The 24726-nt window shown below is 39.1% G+C and overlaps 1 protein-coding gene across 2 annotated transcripts; it reads left to right on the forward strand.

Annotated features, from left to right (window-relative positions):
• The first annotated feature begins 111 nt into the window (after nt 1-111).
• LOC128696133 (uncharacterized) lies at nt 112-22753 on the forward strand. Of its 2 annotated transcripts, none has more exons than XM_070094883.1 (10): nt 112-260; nt 689-763; nt 6300-6436; nt 7310-7432; nt 8459-8507; nt 11986-12110; nt 13440-13548; nt 16857-16968; nt 17614-17739; nt 20675-22753. In XM_070094883.1, the coding sequence occupies exons 2-10, from the start codon at nt 709-711 to the stop codon at nt 20808-20810; spliced, it is 972 nt and encodes a 323-aa protein (XP_069950984.1). In that variant the 5' UTR covers nt 112-260; nt 689-708; the 3' UTR covers nt 20811-22753. The 2 variants fall into 2 exon arrangements, with proteins under 2 accessions (XP_069950984.1, XP_069950985.1); XM_070094884.1 differs by having other exon boundaries at nt 113-260; nt 6303-6436.
• The last annotated feature ends 1973 nt before the right edge of the window (nt 22754-24726 follow it).

Here is a 24726-nt window from a genome sequence, read left to right on the forward strand (position 1 = left end):
GACTGGAGAAGGACCTGCTTAGTATTCCTGCTGCAATGTTCCTCCATATGTTCTTTATTTACTTGGATTAAGAGCTCTTCGCCAGAGCAACAAGGTCCCCCCTTCCCTTGTTGGGGGGGGGGAGAAGAGAAGAGTGGGTCCGCTGGTGATGGCCACACTGTCCACCACACTCCAGGAGTACAGAGAGTGACACCTCACAAGCAACACTCCCCTCGTCTCTCTCGCTCACAACACACCGCAGTGTCTGATACTTCCAGCAGGTTTGTAGGCTACTTACATTCTAAAATTCGTGAGCGCGCTCACATGTTGCTTGGTTTTTTGTGGGTATTTTAATTTATGGTTATAATTATAACTTTGTTTTTAAAAGGGTAGACCGGTAAGCCAGTGGAAGGCCTCGGTCAGATGAACAGAAGCTCAAGTGGGGGGTCATCATATGACTTAAGACCAGCGTCAGGAAGCAAATGTCCTGTTTCCTGACGAATCTTACCTAACCTAACCTGCTGTAGTTGATCTTCAGGTACTGATTGCAGGGAAGATTTATACTTGACTGGTATTGTTTATCAAGTCACTGAAACTACTTTTGTCTTTGCAAATCAAACAATTTCCTTTCCTTAAAAGCTGGACGATAATAAATCGGTCAGTTTCTTATGTGTACTAATTATCATCCAGTGACTTTTTTTCACTTCAGGAACAGCAGCAGCAGCAGATATGGTTCCTGCCAGAGTTACTAAACTGTTGGTGCTCTCCTCCCTCTTAATAGCAGGCAAGTTATGCACTAGTAACTTTGTAGTGAAATGTGATCCTATATAGCTGTAGCATTTAAGAACTGAGTGTCTTTTGTTCTTAAAACTTATTTTTTAGCTATTTATAATAGATACTTTCCGTTTATAAATGACTTGTAGGCTGTGTAGCATATCTCTAATTATATTCAGATTTATTTCTCCATCTTAACTAATAATTTGATATTGCAACTAATTAAATAATTACTTTGAATAAGGTGTTTCGTAGGTTTGTGGTAGGAGGTTCGGCTCACAACCAAAAGGACTTGGGTGCAATCCCTAGTAGGGCTGACGTAGGTTCAAGTCTCCTTGCTGCTCATGTTCACCTAACAGTATATACACCTAGCAATTAGCATACTGTTGTGAGTCGCCTAGAAAAATAAAATACTATATTGAGACCCCGATGCTCTAAAGATATTCGAACACTCCGTAGACAGCATCTGTTCCACAGGTCTCAATCGTGTTCGATTGTCTGAAATTATACTTACAGTGATGAAACAGTTATTAATTATGGCAGGCTCTATATGACCCCTTACGGGTTTTAATGCTTCCCCATGAATTTAATAATAATAGTACTTATAAATAACAAAAAAAGGCACAATACCGTGACTGGAACTATACACAAATAACCCGCACATAAAAATGTGACTTTGTAAATGGTCCAAGTCGGACCGAAACGTCGTCGTAAGCTTCTCTCTTTTATGTGCGGGTTATTTGTGAATAGTACTTATATTAAGATTAGAGTAACCTCATTCATTAGCTTATTTTGAGTTTAAATATCAAGTTTTATATTGTAAAATGGTCCCTTATGTTCCTTAAGAAAAAAATACCATGAAAGGAGGAGTCTTGATATAGGTTAAGGGCTCTTGATCCAAAGAGTTAGACTTTTCTTCACCTTGAAACAGACCTTGATTACCACCCATTCCCCGGGTGCTCTATGACGCCCAACGGGTGTCATATATATGTAATAAGATCACAGTAAGCAGGTGATATTACAATATGCAGAACAACCATTGTGATAAAATAGTGAACTTGCAAACGCTTTCGTGATTTCTCACGTTATCAAGGAACTGTACAAATAATAGAACAACAGAAGGCATATAAGGGCGAGATTTGATAAATAGTTTAGGTAACTGACGAGTTGAAGAATGAGACACGCAGCATATGGGAATCTTTATCACGCCACTCAGTGGCTTCATCAGTCAAATACAAAGAAGAACGGTGTAAAGAGAGAATTTTGAGGTATTCAGTCCCTCAGCCTGGAATCGATGTGTTGAGTCCATCAATCTTGTAGAAAGTACAGCATATGGCCGGAGAAGTGACTTATTGTAGTCAGGTGAGTAGAAGCAGGAGGAGGCGGAGTCACAGTGGAACCATCCACTAGTGTAAGTAGTGTAGTGTTGAACAACACCTTGATGCACTGAACACATCGTCTCCAGGCTGAGGGACTGATTACCTCATAATCCTCCTCTCTTTACACCGTTCTTCTTCGTATTGAACTGATGAAGCCACTGTGTGGCGAAACGTTTCCCCCAATAATGATTTCCTTATGTTGCATGTTTCAGTCTTCAAATCGTCAGTTTTTTAAACCATTTATTTCACACACACATTATATAATATATGTATATATATATATATATATATATATATATATATATATATATATATATATATATATATATATATATATATATATATATATATATATATATGTATATATATTATTGTGTGTGTGACTAGTCGCAAAATAAGCGATAACCATTGCAGAACAGCCAAAGGAGATGGTGGGGGAGGAGAACAAAGTTGCTCTAAGCTTTTCCTGTTGTAAAAACTTCTTCAGGATCAATGCACGGAACGGTGTGGAAATCTCAGTGGAGACAAGATAAGTGTGTGTCCAGGAAAACAGTCTCTTCTAAAAGACCACCAAAGAACGTGTCAAGAAAAACACGAAATGACAGTAAAACCATAAGCCTCCCCCATAAACTATGCAAATCGAGGGCATAAGAGACGTGTTATGTGACAGTAATAATTATTGGTATGCACCCGACCAGCCGGGTTTGGTTCGTAAGATGGATTACGTGAGGCAAGCAGTAACAGCCTGAGTGATCAGGCAATGTTCCACAGGGAGGCCTGGTCAAAGACTGGGCCGCGGGAGCGTTGACACCTCGGAGTGACCTCCAGGTAGACTCCAGGTAGTAATCATAATCAGAATGAGAGACGACATATCAGAATGGGTGAGTGAGTTCTTTAACAGCCAGCATTAGATCCCATGTTATTCTTTATATATGTAAATGACTAGTTAGTGGTAATAAATTCTTATATACCAATGCTCAATGACTTTTCTAAAATTATGCAAAATATAGAAATAAAAGAAGACTGTAGAAATGTACAGGAAGACCTAGACAGACTGCAATGTAGCGACACTGAGCGCCATTAAAAAAAGGTTGGCATACAACCTGAGACGGAAGCAGCTAGTGGAATCGAACAAAGAAGGAACTGGTAGTGAACATTACGCCAAACTCTATCACCTGAAGCAAATGCAAAGAGCATAATATCAGAAGTATTTACTGGGCTAACATAAGGAGAAAAAACTTCAGCTTGATTTTCAGTATAAATTTATTAAAAGTCTATCGAACACCCAGCTCAAATGGGGAACCTACACCCCGCAAAACGCTACACGAAGCTCCAGAAGAATGTTAAAGACATACGCGACAAAAACTATAGGAAAAGACTAAAGAAATGCATCTCCTTATTAGAAGTGGTAATTTAATAGGAGACGTGATCCTCACAGACAAAATATCTACGATACTAAAAAAATAAAATTCAGTGAAAGATTCTGTAATATGGGCGAGTCTAGGCTGTATAAAGACAGAGATGACAGATGTGTACCCTAGTTGAGTTAGAGATATTAGAAAATATATCTGCAAAAGAGCTGTAAAGAAGCGGACTCTGTTATGTTTAAACAGGTTTCCATAGATGGTTTTGAAAGTAAGTATGAGAAAAATCGTCTCTCAATGGAGAGATAAATGGCGATCTCTAGAACTTCAGATCAACTCCCTCAACCTCAAAGAGGTAATTTTAAACTGGTATCTGAGTTACCAGAACAAGGAAGAAAAGATGAAATTTGAACAATCAGATGAGCATCAGTATGTTGAAGGCACATAAAGAGGATAGTGCTAGGGAAAGAAATAACAAGGGGCAAATTCCATGTAGTAATTTCAACAGCTCCCAAAGAGCTACGAATTGACAGTAGAATGAAATGCTGTGTGGGCTCTGAAACTGGAGCTCAACCGTTACAAGGACAGCTAGGCAAGTAAAATAGCAATCACAACAAAAAAAGGCACAATACCGTGACTGGAACGATACACAAATAACCCGCACATAGAAGAGAGGAGCTTACGACGACGTTTCGGTCCGACTTGGACCATTTACAAAGTCACACCAGAAGTGGAGCAGGACGGCTATATATAGGCAGGAAGAGGTAGTAGTAGTAGTAGTAGTAGTGGGGAACTAAGGAGGAAGAGCCAGTCAAATATAAAGAAAGGGGAGCACTGCAAGGGAGCTAGATCCCCACAGAGGGAGAGCAAGTGCACAGAGGTGGGGGGAAGGGGAAGTGATGAAATAAATAATGAAGGAACAGAAACACGCGACAGAAGAAAGACAAAAAAAGGAAAGAGGAAAGGGGAAGAGGGGGAAGAAGAAAAAATGAGGAATCAGGTTAAGTCACGGGTGTTCTGAAGTTTGGAGCATTTTACAATGTAGTGGGAGAGGAAGGCATCTACAGAGACGAAGCCAGGACTAAGATCCATACAAGGAAAGTTGTGTATTAGAGAGGATTCAACAAGACGGCGACTGTTAAAGTTGGAAGTAGGGAAGACAGTTTTAGCAGAAGACCACTCTATAGGATGGCTGTGATCTCTGACGTGACAGAAAAGAGCATTGTTAGTGTCGGCAAGCCTAACACTATTTTTGTGCTCCCTAAGTCTGTCAGAAAGAGATCGGCCAGTTTCTCCAAAGTATTAAAGAGGACAGGAGGAGCAAGAAATAGAGTAGACACCAGGAACATGGGCTCTCCTGTCCTTGCTAATCTTTACATGGAATACTTCGAGACTGTTCTTCTTCCTACCATCGATGTGCAACCTTCACTCTGGCTCCGCTATGTGGATGATATCTTTGCTCTGTGGCCTCATGACTCCAATCTCTTCCAACATTTTCTTGAAGCTCTTAATAATCTTGCCCCTTCCATTAAGTTTAAAGCTGAATGGGAATCTAATTCCTCGCTTCCTTTCCTTGATGTCCATGTCCACCGCTCAGATACAGGTTTTGCCTTTTCCGTTTACCGAAAACCTATGCACAGTGGCATGTACATTCACTACTTTTCCTATCATGCTTCCCCTGTCAAGAAAAGTGTTCTTATCTCCCTCTTTCTCCATGCCCTCCGCATCTGTGATCCTCAGTCCCTTCCAGCAGAAATTTCCACTCTTCATAATTCGTTTTCCCGTCTTGGCTACCCTTCCCATTTCATAGACTCTGCCTTCTCACGAGCTAAACGTAATTTCTTCTCTCCCAAACTCTCTACTCCTGGGAACTCTTCTGTCCTCTGCCTTCCCTACATTTCCGGTCTTTCTAATCTCAACAATTCTCTCCGTCCCTTAGACATCAAGCTTACTTTCCGCCAGACTAACACTCTTCGCACTAATCTCGTTCATACCTCTCCTCCCTCTACAGATGTTCCTGGTGTCTACTCTATTTCTTGCTCCTCCTGTCCTCTTTAATACTTTGGAGAAACTGCCCGATCTCTTTCCGACAGACTTAGGGAGCACAAAAATAGTGTTAGTCTTGCCGACACTAACAATGCTCTTTTCTGTCACGTCAGAGATCACAGTCATCCTATAGACTGGTCTTCTGCTAAAACTGTCTTCCCTACTTCCAACTTCAACAGTCGCCGTCTTGTTGAATCCTCCCTAATACACAACTTTCCTTGTATGGATCTTAGTCCTGGCTTCGTCTCTGTAGATGCCTTCCTCTCCCACTACATTGTAAAATGCTCCAAACTTCAGAACACCCGTGACTTAACCTGATTCCTCATTTTTTCTTCTTCTCCCTCTTCCCCCTTCCTCTTTCCTTTTTGTCTTTCTTCTGTCGCGTGTTTCTGTTCCTTCATTATTTATTTCATCACTTTCCCTTCCCCCCACCTCTGTGCACTTGCTCTCCCTCTGTGGGCACCTAGCTCCCTTGCAGTGCTCCCCTTTCTTTATATTTGACTGGCTCCTCCTCCTTAGTTCCCCACTACTACCACCACTACTACTACTACCACTACCACCACTACTTCCTGCCTATATATAACCGTCCTGCTCCACTTCTGGTTAGTGTGACTTTGTAAATGGTCCAAGTCGGACCGAAACGTCGTCGTAAGCTCCACTCTTCTATGTGCGGGTTATTTGTGTATCAATCACAAAAAAAAAATTTAAAGTAACAGCCTCGTTAGAAGTGTACAGTAGAACGTTTATCTTTACCCAGCAGGAGTTGAGGGGTCGAGGTGCAGCTCTGGTCAGGTAGAGTGTAAGACTGGTGGTCGGTGCATCAACATCAATTATGTGTGCTCCTCCGGGAATCAGTGCAGTGACGGCTCTGACGAGGATCCCTCCATCTGTAAGGTACAGTAACTACTCAGGTTTTAACAGAGGCAGGAGCAACCTGCTTTAAAACAACGTTGCTCCGAGTATTTTAATTGACTGCATATATTTAACAAGCTTACTTCTTGCCCTCGACTTAAGCCTCTCCGCCTTCGTCATGCTTTTCATAATTAGCGAGGTACCCGTAGGGCCCTTTGACATTAAGAATTCAATAGGTTTTATTAGTGATGTTTTCTTTATTACTTGGTATGATAGTCTTTATTTGTATAACTGGAGAGGGTTTCGGGGGTCAACGCCCCCGCGACCCGGTCTCTGACCAGGCTATATTACATATTGCTTTGATTGTTTGCTGATTTTTATTGCTTCGTGGATATTTGTTAATGCCTACGAGTACTGAGTGACCTCCGAGGTCAACATGTTCTATGAATGTCACAACTGCTACTACTGTTATAAGCTTTGCACTCAAAGACTCTGATGATAAGTGACGTTAAAGGTGTCGATATAAAGTTTATGCAAGTGATTTAACGCCATCTTCGTGAAGAGGAGATATAATAGTGTTTTTTGGTAACCGCGTCATGACACCAGTCAAGATTGTCTCCATGAGAGATTTACAGCATGTGATAGTTTTTTGTTTTTCAATTTCTGAGTAATATAGAGTTGCAAGAGTCTGGGCCTGGGGTTGAATTCATGAATGTGTTATCATTACCATCTTCAAGGTCAAGTGTAAGTTCAGACTTACATTATAAGTTACAGAGATACTGGGCATGAATGGGGTCTCGCTCGTTAAAAATTTATTATGGTTCCTAATCTTGAGTCTAATTACCAGCTCACTGAACATAAGAGTTATGCTGTGACTTCATCATGTATTTAATTATTTTTTGCTTATTGTTACAGTTTTGGAAGCACACACAACAGTATTGCAGCAGTGGGAATGTGTACTGTAATTCAGGGTGCTACTCATTTGAAAATGCTTGTAACAGAATGTCTGAGTGCCCCGTCGACTCTCGTATTTGTCAGGTGAGTACTAGTGACATGTCTTGTCAACATCTGTCCCTTCAAAGAGTGTTTAGTAATGTTGAAGGGCTCTTAATCAAAAGAACTGTAGCTACCCTTCATTTAGATCATACCTTATTGCTTTCCATTCCCCAAGTGTATGATCCCTACGAGTTTAGCGCTTGACTGATTATCATTTTTCTAGAGAAAAGAATAATAAACTAATAAATTAATCAAAAGGATTCAACCCGAGAGGGTCACACAGCAAGGGAAGAGGACAATGTACACCTCTTGTCTTTATTAATGAATGAAATTTGTCAAAATGTTTTATTAGTGTTGAAATTTGACTCGAATATATTTTGAATTTAGGACGCTAGAAATGCTTATGGCAAAGAGATACATAATGAATGTAAATATTATATTTCTCATGTGCTTAAATAACTGTATAGTTTTCTCATTTTAATTTGTTCAATTTAAATTTTGAGAGGAAAAGGTAAAATTAATTTAAACCCATGTATAATAATAATAATAATAATAATAAAAGAATTGTACCCATGTATAATAATAAATAGAATTGTCCATGTATAATAACATTAAAAACACTTCATGAACGAGACACTTGTCCAACACTTGGATGTCTTTATTAACCATGTAATCTCGTACTTAACACACACACACACACACACACACACACACACACACACACACACACACACACACACACACTAACACACACACACACACACACACACACTAACACACACACACACACACACACACACACACACACACACACACACACACACACACACACACACACACACACACACACACACACACACACACTAACACACACACACAGCTTTAAGAACACAAGTGACAGGATCCACACACCACCCAGGAGTGAACTTGGTAACATCCAGCTGAAGAGGACGGGGAAGGGTGACTGAAAGCTGAGACTCGTACACTACAATCACAAATAGGAGAGTACTCTTGAGTACTCACTCCCTCACACTCACTGCAGTGGATAACTCGTTTTAATTTCAACAGATAATTAAACAGAGGAAGCTGGCACTGCCGCCCAAAAGCATGAACATGAGTGAGTTAACATTTCACTGTTGGCTACAGGCCACAAAAATTAACCCACGAATTTTACTTCTACAATGATCTAAATAACCCTTTTAACATAACTTCTGCAGAGCTAGTTAATCCACAAATGTTACTTCTACATGGAGCTAACTAACCTAAAAATGTTACTTCTGTATGGAATTATCTAAGCTACAAATATTACTTCTATAGTCTCAGGGTAAAGTGATTTATATCTTCCTTTTCTGGAAAATTACTAACTAAAAAACATTTAATATCAATCAGGGTAAAATTAGAGCGTGATTTAACACCATTTTATTTCAAACGGGAAACAATAATTTAAAACTTAAATAAAAGGACACAAAAATAAAGTAAGATCGTGAAATTAGGCAATACAGCAAGGTCTGTTGTTAATATTTTTGCTAATGAGTCAAGGGACAGCCTAAGGAGCGATGATTGACAGGTGGATGTTCCTGGAGGAAAGGATGAAGATGTGGTGGTAATTGGTCAGCAATTGGTGAGGTGGTAGAGCAGCCGTGGTGGAGGGCTGGTTGATAGAGCAGCCTTGGTAGAGGGCTCTCTGTCAATCTACCTTCTACCATATTTCCTCAGGAACAGCAACTGGATTAGTTGCTGTTGCCTCTGATGAATATATCTGAAGGGGAGACAGCTAAGTGATGGCTGCTTCTCCACGGTAGTTTCAGTAACTAATCCCTCTCCAGGCCAATCAGTTCACTAACCGGTTGACGAAACAGACCTGTGGGTTAAAATGAAAAGTGACACATGAGAATAGATTACACTTATTAATAACAAGTTGCTTAAGGCCAAATCAAATAGGCGGTGACATCAGAGAAGTAACTGAAGACATTGCTGAGAAAAACCAGGAAACTTGAGAGCATTTATGAGGATTTGACAAGTGATGGCCGACGCTTTTTTCTTTTAGCTAAACAGGTAAAGAATACAAGTAAGAGAGAAATTAGACTGAAATAGGCAGAAGTCAAACTGAACATATCGGGCTTAAAGCTACAGATGACGTTGGCAGGCGAGGTATACAGACTACCACACCACTAGTTACACTAGATGCAAATAAGGTTAATGGCGCTCACCTTACATACAGGGAGCTAACTAACCCATGCATGTTACTTCTCTAGGGAGCTAACCCATGCATTTTAATTCTACAGGAAGTTAACACATGCATGTTAATTCAATAGAAAGCCAACACATGCAAGTTATTTCAATAGGAAGCTAACCGATGCATGTTATTTCTACAAGGAGTTAACTAACCCACATATGTTGCTCCAGCTGTGAGCTAGATTAACAAATATTACTTCTGCAGGAAGCTAACGAACCAAAGAATTTTACTCCTGCAGTGAGCTATATAACCCAACGGACATTTTTCTGCATGGACCTAACCCAGGAGTAATTGTAAATACTTTCATACGCCTTTTTAGGGTAAGCTTTTGTTATTGTGTCGAGAGTAAGCGTGTTGCGTAGGCATGAATTATAGTATCAGATAAGGTTTGTCAGGAAACAGGGCAAGTGCTTCCTGACGCAGGTTTTAGTCAGATAATGACCCGCTGTTGGAGCTTTTGGTCATCTGACCGAGCCCTTCCGCTGGCTTACCGATCCACCCCTTTAAAAATTATGGTCATAGTTATAACCATTTCTTACTTATGGTATCAATGGTCGTATGTCTATTATAATAAACATATATATATATATATATATATATATATATATATATATATATATATATATATATATATATATATATATATATATATATATATATATATATATATATATATATCCTAGGTAGTAGGTTGGAAGACAGCAACCGCCCAGGGAGATACTACCGTCCTGCCAAGTGAGTGTAAAACGAAAGCCTGTAATTGTTTTACATGATGGTAGGATTGCTGGTGTCCTTTTTTCTGTCTCATGAACATGCAAGATTTCAGGTACGTCTTGCTACTTCTACTTACACTTAGGTCACACGACACATACATGTACAAGCATATATATACACACCCCTCTGGGTTTTCTTCTATTTTCTTTCTAGTTCTTATTCTTGTTTATTTTCTCTTATCTCCATGGGGAAGTGGAACAGAATTCTTCCTCCGTAAGCCATGCGTGTTGTAAGAGGCGACTAAAATGCCGGGAGCCAGGGGCTAGTAACCCATTCTCCTGTATATATTACTAGATGTAAAAGGAGAAACTTTCGGTTTTCCTTTTGGGCCACCCCGCCTCGGTGGGATACGGCCGGTGTGTTGAATATGTAAAACTGGTCAATTAGCAAGAACTCATTTAAAATTAAATCCTTTCTAAAATTTTCTCTTATACGTTTAAATATATATGTTTTTCATTAATGTTAATGTCAAAATTTTTAATTTTGCACCAAAAGAATCTTAGAAAACTTACCTAACCTTATTATAACAAGATATATTTATTTTAGCCTAACCCAACTAAATATATTTTAGATTTGTTTACAGTAATTTAATACTAAACAAACACAGTGAAATATATTTTTTTTTCGTTAGGTTAAGAATGATTTTGGCGAAATTATTGCATACACAAATTTTCACTTGTCCTATATGGCAAGATGAACGTTGCTATTTAAGCCAAGATCGCAAGTTCTGCCTATTCGGCACGACATATATATATATATATATATATATATATATATATATATATATATATATATATATATATATATATATATATATATATATATATATATAATATTTCCCAATACGCCATACGGATCATTAGAGGGTATGCAGAGGCACTTCCTCCTTATGTATGCTTCATATACAACTGGTACTTACAGTACATTGTAGCCAGTTCCTCTTCAGTCCCAGCTTTTAGTATCTGGCAGCATCATGTGCTTGTAAATGATATAAACAAGTGATTACTTGAAGGACAGTGAAAATGAACTCAATAGATTTAACCTACTCGTCCTGGTCTCCATTCCACGAGGCAATTTTTAAAAAAGACAAATTTACAGGAGGCTGCATCACCATATCAGTGTTGCTCAGTACTTAAGAATCTGCTAAACAACTTTTTTATCGTTAAAATTTATTCTTCTTGAGAGACGATCAAATATAAAGAATGACTTTAAAGTTAATTCTACTTCTTGTTGCTGGTTAGACGCTTTTAATTCAAGGAATTGGACTTGTCCTCTCCTTGGATCGTATCTGATTCCTTCCCATTCCCCAGTAGCACTGTATGACCCTTGTGGGTTTATTGCTTAGTTATAATTGTAATAATACCATTCCCCCGGGACTGTACGTAAGTGCATAAGAAAGAAGGAGCACTGCAGCAGGCCTACTGGCCCAAGCTAAGTACGTCCTGCTCACACTTGCCCACGGACTCCTGAAATAATAATAATAATATAATAATAATAATAATAATAATAATAATAATAATAATAATAATAATAATAATAATAATAATAATAACAGTAATGTTTACCTTCCCTCCTTCCTCCTCAGCAAGCGAACTCGTGACGTTGTTCGCCACCGCCGTCAACTCTACTCTACAAAACAAGAAAAGGAACTGTCCATTGCTCTACACGTACGTCGGTGACCGCTGCCTCTCACTTTTCTCTGCTGCTAAGGTCAGTTACGTCGCTCTTTTCTCCTCTCACGAAGATGAGTCATCCAGTTTAGGATTAAACAAAAACTGGCAATATTTTCTTCGTAGGCGTATACATAGTGTTCATAAAGTTATCAAGGGACTCGCAATGAATAGTCTTACACAAACATATATGTAGTTACTAGTTGTGAAACGCACTTGTTAATAGTCATTTGGCCTGATATATTTTTTTTTGTGGTGTGGTGTGTGTGTGTGTGTGTGTGTGTGTGTGTGTGTGTGTGTGTGTGTGTGTGTGTGTTTATACTTCATCTAGCTTATGTAGTTATTTTCAAACGTCTTGGGCTCTATCAAACCTAGTCTTGAATCTTTGTATCTAGTGTCCCTTCAGTAACTGGCTTCATAAGGAGTTATATTTCTTAGCTAATAATAGTTTACTAAGAAAAAATCCCTATTTTGCTCATTTAGCTGAACTGTGTATTTTGCTTCCACCTGAGTCCTGTCACTGTTAAATCTCGCCCGACCACTGCAGTTATATTTGTTAGGAAACGCTAAACCCATAAGAACCATAGAACGCCTGGGGAATGGGTATGTATTTCTGTATGTATGGCGTGTATGTGCGTATATAAAATTTGTGTGTGCATACATGCTTATGCATGTATGTGTATATACTGTATGTATATTGATTTTAAGAGTAGCTTCACTTCCATAAATGAAGAAACCATCAGCTGATGATCAGCTGTTTGATAATATTAGCTGAGGGAGTATCAGCTGATGATCAGCTGGTGGAAGAATCAGCTGTTTGATAATATCAGCTGGTGATTAACACTGACGCTACCTACACGGGAGCTGACCTGACTATGGCAGGTCAACCTTATGAAAATAAATCACTTCTAAGTTGAACATAATTCTTCTCCTTTTACTAGAATCTGGTCAAGTTTTTCTTTTTTAGGTCACCCTGTTTGTTGAAACAAAATATATATAATGTATGTATGTTATGTGTTTTGGGTTGCCAGCTTTTCCTTCAAAATACTCTGAGTGAACAGAATGAACATACTGGTGATATTTGGAACTTCTTCATAACTACAAAGTTCCATTAATTGAGTGCAGGTGTTGCATATGTGGGCATGATTTCTATTTTCTCATTTTCTGGGGCCTGAAAAACATTTTGTGCTGTAATCTTTAATATTTTTAAGGGGTAGTCAGGTAAGCCAGTGGAAGACCTTGGTCGAATGACTCAACAGCTCAGTTGAGTGGACCATTATGTGACTGATACCTGATTAAGGAGAAATTGTTTACCCTGCCAAAACATCACCATCACAGTTGTACATCTTAATGATGATATCTTCGGCAGGTGTCGTGGCCAGAAGCCAGACAGTTCTGCAGGTCCATCTATGGCGACCTGTTGAAACTTGATGACTTAGCGGATTTGGGACATCTGCTGCAGTACATGAGAGCGTCAAGTGAGAATTATTTTTATTATTAACTTCATATTTAACCATTATTATTCTGAATAATATAATTTTAATTACAAAAGCAAAAAGCAATTCTAAACCCTTATGCATATTTTTATTAATACCGTTTCTAAAGACGCTGAAAATGAACTATATCAGGAGCATTGCATAATTTTTAGCCTGTATTCAATATATTGCTTTTTTAAATGTAGTTTTAAGATTCATAATTTAAAAGGAAAAATAATAAGAAAATGCATAATGTTTATAGGTCATGAGTGGACCGTGACAGTGTATCATCTAATCCAAGATGCATTTATAATAATTTAAGCAACATAGAACTGGCACCCCTCAAGGAAGGTTCCTTGATGTTGGTGAGGGGTTCTTGATTTAGGGAATTGGATCTGTGCTCCAGTTCCCCGAATTAAGCCTGTATGCCTTCCACATCCCCCCTTGATTATAATAATAATAATAATAATAATAATAATAATAATAATAATAATAATAATAATAATAATAATAATAACATAGAACTGGCAGCATCAACAACAAAAACAATACCACTGCTTCAGTATTGAAAATAAAAAAAAATTATTTCCTTTCGAAGCTTACAATATGTGGTTTACATGTTACAAAATATTAATTACAAAGAAATCCACTAGGATGCCTAGCCATTTCGGGCAGACTATTCCTAATTCTTGCTGACTATGATATATTGACACAGGTTGTGGAGCAGTACATTTTAATATTTATTATGTCATATTAATATATAAGTTAGGTAATTTTAAAAGTTTATCATTAATAGGACTGATAAGAGTGAGGCAGCAAAAAAACATAAGAACATAAGAAAGAACACTGCAGCAGGCCTACTGGCCTATGTAAGGCAGGTCCAATTCACCCACCTCTTCTGCCTGGTGGTTTATGTGATCAATAATTATGATTAGGCATGAAGGGAAAGACAGGTGGACTGCATATTTTTATACACAGCCAGAAGGACGTTGACAAGGTCCTCACATACACACCAAGTTGTCACTTCTCCAGTAGAGATAATTACTTACCAGCGCAAGTTAAATGTGGTGCAGTCTGGAAGGATGTTTTGTGATTTCTTCCAAATGTTTCGTTTTATTGTAGTGCTTTAATAATTATGATTTTTGATCCAATATTTGGGGTGAGAATGACGGTCCTGATGGCGGGGTAGGGGTCGTCCTCGGAAAGGTTGGATTATTATTATTATTATTTATCACGGGAAGCTCTAAACCCGTAGGGATTATACAGCACCTGTGGAGGGGGGGGGGTGGAAAGCATTCAGGCACAATTCAGGAAACTGGAGTACAGATTTAATTTTCTAGATCAAGAGCCCTTCACCAGCGTCAAGGAGCCTTCCTTGAGGGGTAGGAAAGGTTGGAAGGAGGGGGTAAAGGTTTCTGTGTGCGAGGGGCTTAGACTTCCAGCAAGCGTTTGTGGACGTGTTAGATAGGAACGAGTGGAGGCGAATGTTTTTTTATGACTTGACGTGCTGTTGGAGTGCGAGCAAAGCAACATTTATGAAGAGATTCAGGGAAATCGGTTAGCCGGACTCTGAGTCCCGGAGGTGGGAAGTACAGTGTCTGTGCTCTGAAGGAGGGGTGATGTGCTGCAGCTTTTTTAACTGTAATGTAGGCACACCTCTGGCCAGACAGTGATGGAATTAATGATGAAACTGCTTATTCTTTTTTTCGGGTCACCTGCCTTAGTGGGAAATCACCAATGTGTTAATAAAAGAAAATATTAATGATGAAAGTCTCATCAAAATTGAAGTTTTCTGATAACCAGGCGAGATTTGTAGAGAGCTGCACAGAAAGGCTTTCATTTTATTAAGAGGCACGTAAGTTCCTCCGTCTTTTAATAACATGTTCATTTTTCCACTATAATCTACCTTGACCATAATTACTATCGCATTTGCTTTGTTCCGTAAGATGAAGTCCAGGATCTTTCCTTAATTCATGGTATAACTTAACTCTTTGAGGACAATAGTGTTGGAGAGGTCCGAGCAAAGCTCAGATTATAGTGGAAAATGAACATGTTATTAGAAGACTGGGGAACTTACGTGCCCCTTAATCCCCATTTAGCTGTCCATTTAAGCTGAACTTTTCGACTAATAAGAGAGGTAAAAATGGAGGCTGCAACCTGAGAATAATTTCCCAGATATTGCCGAAGATATATTCTATCCTTAGAGATTTCATAATTGAGAATAGCCTCTATCTTAATCATTTTTGGTGCTAATTTTTCCTTGCCCTGCAGTAAGGCTTAGAAAAGTTATTGTAGTTCTGCAAATATGGTCTTTGATAAGTTTATTGTTAAGCCATACGATAAGTTTATGGCTAAGCCATAAGAATTCAATCTGGTGATTAAATTTTCGAGATTACTTCAATGTTTACTCAAGGTTTCACGTACCACTGCCATTGTCATGCAATAGGACTCCACTCCAATCGTCCAATCACCTTGTGAATGACGCAGTGAAATGTGGTGGCTGTGTCGCATAGACTGACAAGCATGACATGGTATTTGTATCGTAAACCAATTGTTTTAAATAAAATTGGCAAATTGACATGTACAAAGCATAATGAAATTCTGAATCTAATATTAGTTAGGATACAACAATGTTAAATTGTTCGTTAAAACTGGCAAAATCAAACCATACTTTTCAATAGGTATGAAATATTAACAGCAAAAGTTTGAAGCCAATCAGAAAAGTTATTCTTGAGTTATTACTTTGAAATCGATATCCAAGTTTGCTTAATAAAATTATCACAGTCACTTACACAGCCCAGTAACACTATAAATACTTGGATCTGAAATCATGAGGGCAAAATGTCTGGTAGAAATTAAAGGGACGTCATCTACATACAACCATTTCGACCAACAAGTTCTCCTTTACTCTACCTTCATCAGAAAGTTAAGTCTGTAACCTTGCCAAGCATTTCCGATATTCATTTCTTTGCCATTTCAGAATCACAATAAACACATCGCTAATAACATATTTAATTATTATTGCCTGTATTATATTTATATATTTATATAATGTAAGGGGTCATATAGCTCTGGGAAATGAAAGATAATTTGGTTTGATCCAATGAAAGGTTGTTGACTGCTTTCTTTCCCGTATTTATCCACCTCCATTGAAGGAATAACTGTTTTAATATTTCTAGTTAAAGTAGTGCTTTCACTGGCTGCAAAGTACTCTCAAGAGTATATTGCTAACTTATATTACACAGAGCATCGTGTATATATAAGAAAAATATAAGTATATTCCTCGGACTAAATATTATGTGGTCTTACAGTGCTGACATCGGATTACTGGATCGGAGGTCGCTTCGACTTAGATACTAATGCTTGGTCGTGGACCGTGGATGACTCCACCATGCCCCTGGGCTCTCCTTTCTGGGCTGAGAGGTTAGTGCCTCAGGGCTCTTCTTACTGCCCCTAGGCTTCCCTTACTGGGCCAAGAGGTTAGTGCCCATGGGGTCTCCTTATTGGGCTGAGAGGTTAGTGCCCATTGGCTCTCCTTACTGGGCTGAGAGGTTAGTGCCCATGGGCTCTCCTTACTGGGCTGAGAGGTTAGGGCTCCTAGGCTCTCCCTACTCGGCTGAGAAGTTAGTTTTTCTAAATTCATGTCTTGTGATTTGTCACGTGTGACTGTTCACATGGTTTAAGAAAACATTTATGCTAGTACTTTCCCGAAGAATAACCCATGGATTAATAAATTGTATGACTACTTATAGTAAATTGATCATTTTGTTATATTATACATTGTAATGCTACAATTTTGTACAACTATAATGCTTCATAATCGAAATGTTCAAATTTCATTGTTTAAAATATTCATTTGTACTTCTTATTGTAAATTGTTTACTGTAATTTTTACCACTGAATCTATCATTGCTTAGTTAATCTTAAGTTAATTTTAAGCCTGCCCATAATGCTCTGCATACAAGGGGCTTTTGGCATGTACACCCAACTACTATAATTCCTTGTACAACTATGTATCATGTCCAAATAAACTATTGAATTGAATTGATGTGTTGCATGTCATTACAGGCACATTAGCACATGCACCCCGCGTCCTCCACCTCATACTGATCCCTTCAGCGACCCACCTGCTGCGCTGCCTGGTGCCACCTGCTACGAGTATACGCAGGCACCCGAGAACCGCCAGGAAGGATGGTAATGTATCTAGCCCCAAAGAAGTCACTTGCGATTTAGTAGTCTCTAAGATTCTCGCTGAGGCAGTGTTAGTTTCTAATACAGTTTAAGCTAATTTCTGGAATACACAAATTTCCTGAGAGGGTTTTCAAAAATTTAACTGATTCATACATTTAGGCAAATGATGGTTAAATACCTCCCTCATGTGCCTTGTGGTCATGACTCTAGACCCTTAGATGGGTGTATATCAATACTTTTTCCAGCCTCTGTGACAGGGAAATGCCATTCCTTGCTGGGATGGGGAGGCACTAGTTTATGAAAGTTAAGACTGTAAGTCCTGGCCTGTGCCTAGCTAAAGGAAAAGTCATGCAATGGTGAAGTGATGCTCTTGTCATATCAAATGTGCATGACATATGGATCATGAAATGCTGGTTATGACATGTTCATGAAGTATTGTTCTGTTTTTATACTAAGTTACTTTTAAAAACATTGTTTTAAAAGGGTATTATGCTGTTATATCTTTGCTTCACGTACGTAATATACTATATTTCATGTATGTACAGTTTTCCTCCCGTACTATTTTTATATATTACCTCAGTAATTACAGGAGCACAGCTACAGTCTTGACGTTCCGTCTTTATTAGTTATTCTAGCATATATTTGTTTCTAAATTTCCAGTTGATGTGTTACAGTAATGTAGTGTGGTTGATTTTTTCATGCATGCAACACACCCAGATCCCATATCAAATATCACATTAGATAGATTTTCTTTCAAGTGGACGAGAAGATAGCCCTGACCTCATAGATGCCTAATTGAGTATTCCATCATCGAAATAATGAAACAATTTGGATGTGTTTCTAGTATATTATATACTGACTCTTTTTAAGACTTACTCAAATGATGTTTACTATAACTTATTATTTTCATGAAAGTGAGTTCAGTCACTGTTACTATTTCTAGAACTATACTGCTTTCTCATCTCGACTCATCACTCAACTTGGCAAGAAGTTGGGTCTCTCTGGTTATGTAAGGATGACGAAGAGTTTGCTTGTTGGCCAAAAGCAATGTCGACAATTTCGAGTACCCTGATTGGGCTCTGGAACCCTCCTGATATGTTGCAGGAAAGTGGGAGTGTGTTGCAGGAGTGTAGGAAAGTGTAAGAGGCGGGAAAGTGTTGCAGGAGGGTGGGAAAGTGTTGCAGGAGGGTGGGAAACTGTTGTCAGAGGGTGGGAATGTGTTGTAGGAGGGTGGAAAAGTGTTGCAGGAGGGTGGAAATGTGATATAGGAATATGTTTAAGTGGTCTGGTAATGCGTTGAAGCATTGGAATGAGCTTTGGAATGTTTTGTAGCAGTGTGGGAGAGTGAGTTGTAGAGGGTGAGAGTGAGTTGCACTTGCACGCAAAATGATGAATAATAATTTAAGAAGGATATTCCAAGAAAGTCATCAGTGTGGCTATTTCCAGTGGAATCCTTTGTCCCATTTCTTCAGGATGGTCCCACAACAGTGGGCTACCACTCGAGTACCTGTTTACCACCAGGTGAACAGACCAGCATGGACGAGGGAATTGGCTCAACATTTCCACTCGCACCAAGATTGAACACGGGTTATTTGCTTGTGAGCCATAGGTGGAAGGTGCTGCCACTGAGCCACAAACCTCACCACCCGCTCCTTATTTATATATATTATTATAATTATAATCATGGGGAGCGCTAAACCCAGAGGATTATACAGCGCATGTGGGGGGGGGGTGGAAGGCATTCAGGCTCAATTCAGGGAACTGGAGCACAGATCCAATTCCTCAGATCAAGAGCCATTCACCAGCATCAAGGAATCTCCCTTGAGGGGAATTTATATATAAAGCCTCGTTTACAATGATTTTTAGTCAGTTTCAATTAGTGACGGGACGATACCAAAATTTTTTGTCAATACCAGCGTTCAGTTTTAGGCCGAAACCAATACCATTAAAATTAGCTGATACCAGTACATTGGCACAGTTCTCAGTGTATTATAAAGTTACTCATGTACAGTATCGAATTATTCTCTTTCACTTGTTTAAGTGGCGGATTGTATGCATTTATGATTGTAAGTCTGCCATCTGGACTAAGAATTAAAAAAAAATGTTTTAGTTTCGGTAACTTACACAATAGCAACAATTTACTCTATCTTTCTTTCCTACTTAGTCTCTTCTTTAACCTGGGTAATTAATATTGAAAAAATTAATCAGTCGAAGTATATTTTCTGTTTAGTTTGTTAGGCAAATTATTCTGTTTTTTTTAGCTTAAAATATTAGTTTAACTGTATTGTTTAAAATTGTAATTTTTTTATTAAAAAAATGTTTTATTTGGCTTGCTTTCCATCTCCCTCTGTTTGATAGGAGGGAGCAACTCTCTTACTTTGTAGACTCTTGTTGGCTTTTCCTCCCTTCGTGTATTACTGACCCTATTAACAGTGTATATTCTTAAATTTTGACCTTATATTCCTTTAAACATCCTGTCTACTTGATAAATTACTATAACCTTTATTTTCTATGTTCCTAATATTTTAGCAGTTGCCTTGTCTGTCTCGTTTTTTCAGTTCGCGAATATAGTAATGTGCGCTTAACTCTGAGTATTCTAGTCTGAGTCGACGTCAGTTCTGACATCTTTTTCTAGGGCATCATTCCAGCTATCTGTTTCTCTTACATGTGATATAATTGTATACAGTGTGACTTTGTAAATGGTCCAAGTCGGACCGAAACTTCGTCATAAGCTTTTCTCTCCTGTGTGCGAGTTATTTGTGAATTGTGTACAGTATTCTATTTTAGCCTGAGGTACTGGCTGGTTTCATTCATTTAGTGTGTGCAGACAAGCTGTTTTGTGGATTAAATTTATGCACAGTCTATGAAATATAATTTAGTTTGTACCAAAATAACCTTACCCTTACAGTTTCAATGACCTGACTAACCTTGTCCACAGGTGCTCCGCCCTGACTTACAAGCACTTCTACTATATCAGTGATGAGAGCTGCCAGGAGGCAAAGAGTCCTCTTTGTATGTTGGAGGTTGACATGGAGGAGAACAAGCCTGAGGGTGAACCAACCGTGAGCCCCTGATCACCACCCACACGACCTGATGGGTTCTCCAGTCCCTAACCATCACTGTACCTTCCACATGATTATAGTTTTTCATCCCTAGCTGACCCACTTGACGTCTGACCTGCTGACTCCCCCTTGTTGGGTTTGTAAGGGCCATTAACAGTTTATATCGTATAGAGCCCTGTTTACCGATGTACAGAGATATTTTGCCCAAATCTAAATGATAAAAGGCATAGGAGACTCTTTGCAAATAAAAACAGACACTAGAAGTTCCCAAACAGACTAGGTATACCTCCTCGCCAAGCCCCAGCAGAGCAAGACACCTACATTCTCACCTGAGTTCAGCGGGCTTCCTACTAAGACCGTTAACCTGCTGACTCAACATGGGTCAACTAATCTGTTTCCTGCCTCCTCCCTTGCATGTCTCATCCTACCTAGTCAGTGATCAAACCTGTGATCTGACTGCTATAGCTACGTATAATCTCCTTTATGTGTTACCATAGGTAAAGTATTCACTAGGTGGCCCCATGTATATGGGTAAATAATTTAATAAGTAGCACTATAACTAATGTTTTGTAGGTGGCACCTTAACTAATCTCTCACAGATGGTACCATTACTAATCTATCATAGATGGTACCATTATTAATCTCTCATAGATGATACCATTACTAATCTCTCATAGATGGTACCATTACTAATCTCTCATAGATGATACCATTACTAATCTCTCATAGATGGTACCATTACTAATCTCTCATAGATGGTACCATTAATAATCTATCATAGATGGTACCATTACTAATCTCTCATAGATGGTACCAATACTAATCTCTCATAGATGGTACCATTACTAATCTCTCATAGATGGTACCATTAATAATCTATCATAGATGGTACCATTACTAATCTCTCATAGATGGTACCAATGCTAATCTCTCATAGATGGTACAATTACTAATCTCTCATAGATGGTACCATTACTAATCTCTCATAGATGGTACCATTACTAATCTCTCATAGATAGTACCATTACTAATCTCTCATAGATGGTACCATTACTAATATCTCATAGATGGTACCAATACTAATCTCTCATAGATGGTACCATTACTAATCTCTCATAGATGGTACCAATACTAATCTCTCATAGATGGTACCATTACTAATCTCTCATAGATGGTACCATTACTAATATCTCATAGATGGTACCAATACTAATCTCTCATAGATGGTACCATTACTAATCTCTCATAGATGGTACCATTACTAATCTCTCATAGATGGTACCATTACTAATCTCTCATAGATGGTACCATTACTAATCTCTCATAGATGTACCATTACTAATCTCTCATAGATGGTACCATTACTAATCTCTCATAGATGGTACCAATACTAATCTCTCATAGATGGTACCATTACTAATCTCTCATAGATGGTACCATTACTAATCTCTCATAGATGGTACCATTACTAATCTCTCATAGATGGTACCATTACTAATCTCTCATAGATGTACCATTACTAATCTCTCATAGATGGTACGTACCATTACTAAACTCCCATAGATGGTACCATTACTAATCTCTCATAGAGGGTACCATCACTAATCTCTCATAGATGATACCATTACTAATCTCATAGATGGTACCATAACTAATATCTCATAGATTTTTGCTATAGCCAATCTCTCATACGGAGCACCACAACCAATCTCTTAGGTGGCACCCTAATTAATCTTTCCCTTGACTAATGTCTCACAAGTGAACTCTTCTAATGTCACAGCCTAACAAAAACCATCTAAGAAATCTGAATGATTAAAATTCCAAATTCATGGAATCAAGGTATTTGAAATTTTGGACTGAACTTAGTTGACAAAATTCACAAAAATATTTAGTAGGTTTGAAACTTTTTTCTATACTTAAAACTGTACTAATAAATTAATGTTAAAAGATTTGAATATATGTTTAATTTCTTACTTGTAACCTGAAACTTAATATATTTTATATAAGAAATGTTCTTTTCTGCAGGCTAGGCTGTTCAGAGGCCTTTCTGCAGGCTAGGCTGTTCAGAGGCCTTTCTGCAGACAAGGGCATGCAAAAATCTTTCTGCAGTCTAGGCTGTGTGAAAACATTTTTGCATGCTAGGGTGTGCAAAGACCTTTCTGCAGGCTTTTCTGTGGAAAGTCTTTTTGCAAGTTTAGCTCTGCACAGACCTTTCTGCATGGTATAAACCGGATATAGGTATAGATAAACATAGGTATAGACACTACATTTACGGGTGACTTAAAATATTTTGCTGAATAACGGAAACGCAGGCGATTACAACATTGTTGGAGTTAGCAAGAGTTTCATCACTGTATATCCCTCCAAGTAGGACCATCTTAATGTGGTGGCGCACACACACACACACACACACACACACACACACACACACACACACACACACACACACACACAAGTTATACCTACAAACGATATAAATCTCACACACACACAAACACACACACACACACACACACACATACACACACATACACACACACACACATACATACACACACACACACACACACACACACACACACACACACACACACACACACACACACACACACACACACACACACACACACACACACACACACACACACACACACACACACACACACACACACACACACACACACACACACACACACACATACACACACTCACACACACACACACACACACACACACACACACACACACACACACACACACACACACACACACACACACACACACACTACTCTCAGTGTTAGTGGTATTTCATTAGTATTACGGATACACAGAAGTGAATTGTATTTCTGGGACATATAAACAACTGACGTGCTCACACACACACACACGCGCGCACACACATACACACTCGGGGCCAGGAGCTGGGTCTCGACCCCGAAACCACAACTAGGTGAGTACACACAGCTGATCCTTGGAATTTGACTGCCTCCCCCACAGACCTCTTACCTTTTCCCTCCCTCGCGTTTCTCTCTCTCATAGCCTTCTTCCCTCCTTTCTCCCTCTCTCTCTCTTTCTCTCCCTCTCCCTCTCCCTCTCTTTCTCCCTCTCTCTACCCTTTCTCTCCCCCCTCACATTTCTCTCCCTCCCCCTTGGTCTTATCCCTCACCCCCATACTCTCTCCTCTCTCTCCCTCTTTCTACCCTTTCTCTCTCCTCTCTCTCCCTCTTTCTACCCTCTCTCTCTCTCCCCCACACCCTCTCCCTCCTCTAGCCTTCTGTCTGTGGTGATAAAAAGTAAAAAAAAAAAAAAAAAAACAAAAAAAAAAAAAAAAAAAAAAATGGGTGGCCTTAGAGGACGGAAACCCAGAGATCTGGTGGACGAACCAGGGAGGAAAGACTGGGAGCTAGAGCTCCAAAAAAGGGAGGAAGAGTGGGGAAGGAAGATAGTAGAGCTTGGTAAGAAAATGGAGGAGCGGATAGCTGAAGAGTGCAGGAAGTGGGAAGTACAGGTCTTAGCAGCAGAAGCTAGGATACAGTGCTTAGAAGAGAAACTGCAAAGCCTGAAACAGATTAGAGAGACAAATGACAATTCAGGTGTGACATCAGGAAATTCAAAGTCAGGCGCAGACAAGGGGATGGTAAGCAACAACGGAGACATGCCGAACATGAAGGCCCTATCAGACCCACGTGGGGCCAGGGAAAAGACGACGAGCACACTAAGATCAAACGACAGGTCCGAAGACAATGAAGGTATGCTATATGCAGAGATTCTAACAGCCAACTGCAGTAGCAAGGGACAGCTGGTCAGGAAAGACAGTCCACTGAGAATAGAAGTTTCAGATATGACAGGGACTGAAGGCAAGAACATGTCAATGGAAGGAAATAAAATGCCTCAGAGGACGCAGATGGAGACTCAGTGGGAGGAGGAA

Source organism: Cherax quadricarinatus, chromosome 48, assembly GCF_038502225.1.
Source record: "Cherax quadricarinatus isolate ZL_2023a chromosome 48, ASM3850222v1, whole genome shotgun sequence".
NCBI classification, from domain to species: domain Eukaryota; kingdom Metazoa; phylum Arthropoda; class Malacostraca; order Decapoda; family Parastacidae; genus Cherax; species Cherax quadricarinatus.